Source organism: Lactuca saligna, chromosome 8 (assembly GCF_052625555.1).
Source record: "Lactuca saligna cultivar CGN05327 chromosome 8, ASM5262555v1, whole genome shotgun sequence".
NCBI classification, from domain to species: domain Eukaryota; kingdom Viridiplantae; phylum Streptophyta; class Magnoliopsida; order Asterales; family Asteraceae; genus Lactuca; species Lactuca saligna.
In genome coordinates, this window is record NC_136424.1 from 137719357 (window position 1) to 137724861 (window position 5505).

The window sequence follows — 5505 nt, forward strand, 5'->3', positions numbered from 1 at the left end:
TTTACATTTAAATTCTTTTTTAAATAAACTCATGTAATACATGAATCTCACACATAATATCTACTAAATGAAGATAATTTTGTCACATATCAATCTCTAATAAGTTTTGAGATCTTTTATTTTTTAATATTTTTTAAATAAATAATATCCACATGTGAATTTATGGTTTTTTTTTTAATTTTAAAATTAAAAAGCCACATAATACTTATCAAATGTAATAAATATTATACTAAATTGCAATTAATATTACAATTAATATGTTTTTTCATTCCTTATTTCAAAATTTTAGTTTAAAAAATAATTATTATTTATATTTTAATATTTTTTTTTAATCAACTCGTATAATATATAAATTCTACTAAATCCATGATTAAACCCGGTCCATGGAGAAAACTTATTTTTGGCTGATTGTGATGTCAACAAACACTATATTTGTCATTTCCGTTAATTATTAGACACTTTTGCTTACTTTTTATGATCACCATAGCTGTCGTTCAAGAGATAACTACGCCAAATATCGCACATACTTCCATCTTAGCCATCGTCGATCATAATTCAGTCAGTAGACTGATTACAACAAGACTACTTAAAAAGCAACCAATTCCGTGTTCTACGTCTCTGTATACGTCTCAGGTGTTTACTTAATTGTGTGTGTGTGTGTGTGTGAGAGAGAGAGAGAGAGAGAGAGAGAGAGAGAGAGAGAGAGATAGAGTGTGTGTGTGTGTGTGTGAGAGAGAGAGAGAGAGAGAGAGAGAGAGAGAGAGAGATGAGGAAGAAGAAGCCATTGCTAATGGTTGAGAGCAATGTGAAGATCACGTTGTTGATAATTGGAGCATTAGTGACCATATCTTTTTATTATATCAACATCAACAATAATAAAGAAGAAAAAGCAATTCGTCCAGTAGTCATCTTCGATACTTCTGTTTATGATTCATTAGAAGGATGTGATTTGTTTTCTGGAAAATGGGTTCATGACAACGACTCATATCCTCTCTATAAAGACTCTGATTGCCCCTATATTCTTGGTGATTATGCTTGTGGACAATATGGAAGAAAGGACTCCAAGTATCAACAATGGAGATGGCAACCCCATGCTTGTAACCTTCCAAGGTATATAAATATGTATAATATCTATGTTCTTTTCAATCTTTAATTATCGCGAATTCGTGATACAAATCTATATATGTTCCATGGATTATGGTTTTTGAAATGATTCATGAATTATGTTTAAAATATCGATAATGAATTAAATTTTATAAAATTTAATGTAGATCACATCAGCAATATATTTTTCTACAAATCTACTATTTAATTTCTATAAACTAAACTCTATAAAAACCAATTCAACATATTTTAATAAAATAAATATTTAAAAATTAGTTTTTTCTCCATTGAAAAGTTTAATTACTACTCCGTTAAACTTCAAATCTAGAGACACGTGAAATGATGGTTCACTTCACAATTCTATGAATTCTCTTTTATTTAGTCTATAAATACTTTTTTTTTATATATAATTTGTATAAAGTTTTCATTCTAGAGAACAATGTCTTCTTATAAATTATTTAATGTATTTTGATTTATTGTTATTTAACTATATATATATATATATATATATATATATATATATATATATATATATATATATATATATATATATATATATATATATATATATATATATATATATATATATATATCCTGAATCAAACTTTTGCAATTATTGAAGACTATGGATTATGTTGATAGATAAACTATAACCACTCCATTATTTAATTATATCATATATTAGTCATATACTTTATTAGTTATGGACTTTTTGAACCACAGTTGTAAAATGACATGAATTACACAGGAATAAATTTCTTAGAGTTTAGGGAACTTCTATATCCTTCTTTTTGGAGAAAATAGTCAAGTCAATATAAAAAAAAATCATTATATTTTTTTATATTTTTTGTGTTTTAACTATTATATTCCAGTTTTATTAATAAAAATCATTCAAGTTTGAAAAAAAATTAATAGAAAGTCAAAATAGCCAAGAATATTTTATTAAAGTTTAATGGTTTAGTGGTTTAGTTGAAACTAAACTTTAACATCAAATATTTCCACCACTACTATATAGCAACAATCAATTTGCTAAAAAAATATTGAAAAAACATCATATACAGTCTCTATGATTTTCTCATATCGGAAGTTTAGTCCTCGTAGTTTAAAAGCATCATAGATGGTCCCCTGCTTTTAAAACTTTTGACGATTGATCCTTATTGTTAATTCCGTGAAGTTTTGTCCGTTAACTGAAGGGCATTTTCGTCATTTCACTACCACAGGGACCATTTATGATGTTTTCAGGGTTTTTTTTTCATTTTTTTTAAATAAGAAAACATCATAAATGGTCTTTGTTGTAGTGAAATGACGAAAATGTCTTTCAGTTAATGAACAAAACTTAACGAGGTTTGCAATAAGGACCAACTGTCAAAAATTTTGAAAGCACAGGGACCATCTATGATGTTTTTAAACTACAGAGACTAAACTTCAGATATGGATAAAACGTAGGAACTATTTATTTTTTTCAAAAAATAATTATTATCATTTAACCTGATATAAGAGCTATAACATGTTAAAGTGGCCTATAATATAAATTGTCAGACTTTACCATGACCCATTTTTATAGACAAAATTGAAAAATAATGGTTAAATCGTAAATTTAATAAAATATAATGGTTTTTATGTAATTTGCTAATTAGCAATTACAACTACCTGCTAGAAAATAAAAGGTAAGGTGGATTAAGAATTTGCTTAAAATAAAATGTTGTATTCTACCAATACAACCCAAAATTTTAAAAAATATATTACTTTTTCATAGAACCAAAGAGAATCAGAATTTCAAGTGATATTGAATTCGTAAACATATTGTTTGGTTGTTGACCTTGTGTAGATTTGATGCCAAAGAAGCTCTTGAGAGACTGAGGGGTAAAAGGGTAATTTTCATTGGAGATTCAGTGAATAGGAACCAGTGGGTGTCAATGGTCTGCATGCTTCAAGCAGTCATCCCTCTTGGTCGAAAGAAGATGCAAAAAATTCATGGTGTTTCCTTGTTCACCTTTAAAGCATTTGTGAGCAAATCTATCCTCACTTATATTGCTCGACAAAATATATTGTTATTCATTATTTGTTGAGTATCGATGCCATAACTTTGGTTAATTTATCTAAAAGTAAATCAAGATTTAGTTAGAATTTAGCTTAATGAGTTCAAATGCTTAATGAGTGAAATTTAATAAAATTTTCTAATAATGAAATGGGCCAACGGATGAAAACCACAATTACATTCATGTGTTGCTTTATTTCCTCACATCATAAATCTATTGGTATAGATGTGTAGATCTTAAACCCAACGATATTTGTTTTCATATTTTATCTTCTTTATGTTTGTTCCATTATATTTTATCTAGTTTTAGAATATTTCTAATAATGAGCACATACAGGATTATAATGTTTCGATTGACTTCTATTGGGCTCCGTTATTAGTAGAATCCAATGGAGACCACCCATCAAAACACAGAACGAAGGATCGTATAGTTCGTATCAATTCCATAGAGAAACATGCTACAAATTGGATTAATGCTGATATATTAGTCTTTAACTCGTATCTTTGGTGGAGGATGCCCACAGTAAAAATATTGTGAGTTTAATTTCTAAAAGCAAACATTAGTCTGTAGTTTTTGCAATAGAATTTTAAGATAAATCTAATACCTTATATAAGTAACAAACTATTTTTTTTAAAACATTAATGTTTTAAAAAAGTACAATGATGTTTAACAAATTATTTGTTCTATACACAAAATACCATTGAAAGAATGGTATTTCGTGAAGACAAAGTTCTAGTTATTTACTTCTTTATAGTATACATTTTTAGAAAACCGTATTTTGTGTTAAACAATATAATTTGTTATTTTTTATGACATTAACTTTTTAGAGTATTGTTTTTCATTAGGAACGGATCATTTGAAGACTCTACACAATACGACATAGTCGATAACCATAATGGTTACAAAATGGTTCTGAAAACATGGTCTGATTGGTTGCATAGCCATATCAATCACACAAGGACCCGATCATATTTCATGAGTATGACTGCAACACATCACAAGTAATATACTAAAAACTACTTTCTTCAAAACAGTTACCTAAATTTTAATTTTGTTATGTATGGATATTTACGGTTTCATTGTAAATTTATCTTCAGAGGTGTAGAATGGGGTATGCAAGATGATCAAAATTGCTTAAATGAAACTGAGCCAATAATGAAAGATGAGTTTTGGGAAAGTGGGTCGGATTTGAAAATGTTGATGATACTAGAGTCATCTTTGAACAAATTGAAAACAAGAGGGGTGAATGTGCAAATGATGAATATAACACAATTAACACAATATAGAAAAGATGCACATCCTTCAATTCACAGATTGCACTATTCTCCGTTAACCAAGGAACAACTGTCCAACCCTTCAAGTTATTCAGATTGTACACATTGGTGCCTTCCGGGTGTCCCAGATGTTTGGAATGAATTACTTTTGGCTCATATTCTTCGCAAACATATATAATTTAATTCTTTTAGATAGGATAGTTTAATCATTTATATTTATCAAAAATTATTTTTTAGTACTATGAAATGTGAATCTAACTCTTTTTATATACATAAAATACATCTTTGAGTTTTTAGAATAAATTATGATTGTATGTTCATGGTCATTGTGATATTTATTTTAGATGATTTCTCTTTCTACATGTAACTTATATATTAGTTAGATATTTTGTATTTTATATTAACATGTTTAATCTATGAATAATTTTATTATTCTAAAAGTTTATAGTTGGTTATAATTATGAAAGCAATTATGAATTAAGATTAATATTAATTGGATTGGTTGACTCTCATTGGATGAAAGTAGACAATGGGTTACAACCAAGATCCATAGATATTTGTCAAAACCGGTATTGAACGAATCTGCATCAAAATCACTTTATAGATCGCTTCCGTGAGTGATACTTAAAAAAACGGTATTATCTTTATATCCTTAATACTTGAGATACATAATGAAACTTAAATGTACTGAACATTATGCTTTGATGTGGTCAAACGCTAATCCTTAACCGGACAATTATAAAATTCATTATCAGGTATGGTGTGAATTATGCAAGAGGCTTATGTAGTCAAGATGTGATTTGTTCGTGTTATGTGTTGAGATCTAGATATATGACGCATGTTACCCAAAGTTTAACACCAATTGAGATTGATTGTGATCCAAGTCTCATGTTCAACAAGATGTCTATAACAAAGGGATAACTGATAAACTTACCTTATACATTAATTATAACTTTGAGCTTTTGGAAATTGGATGTTGATGAATGACATTCTTTATCATGTGTTATTGGAGGTAGTGAAATGTTGGTAGACGTTCACCATTGTCTATATTAATCTACGAAGAGTCTTGTGCAAGTGGGAGATTAAAA

At 28.0% G+C, this 5505-nt stretch overlaps 1 protein-coding gene across 1 annotated transcript; it reads left to right on the plus strand.

Moving 5' to 3' along the window:
• The first annotated feature begins 459 nt into the window (after positions 1-459).
• LOC145012235 (protein trichome birefringence-like 34) lies at positions 460-4720 on the plus strand. Its single transcript, XM_078971027.1, has 5 exons — positions 460-1110; positions 2933-3110; positions 3480-3676; positions 3989-4144; positions 4241-4720. Exons 1-5 carry the CDS (start codon positions 767-769, stop codon positions 4593-4595), a joined length of 1230 nt encoding a protein of 409 aa, XP_078827153.1. The 5' UTR covers positions 460-766; the 3' UTR covers positions 4596-4720.
• The last annotated feature ends 785 nt before the right edge of the window (positions 4721-5505 follow it).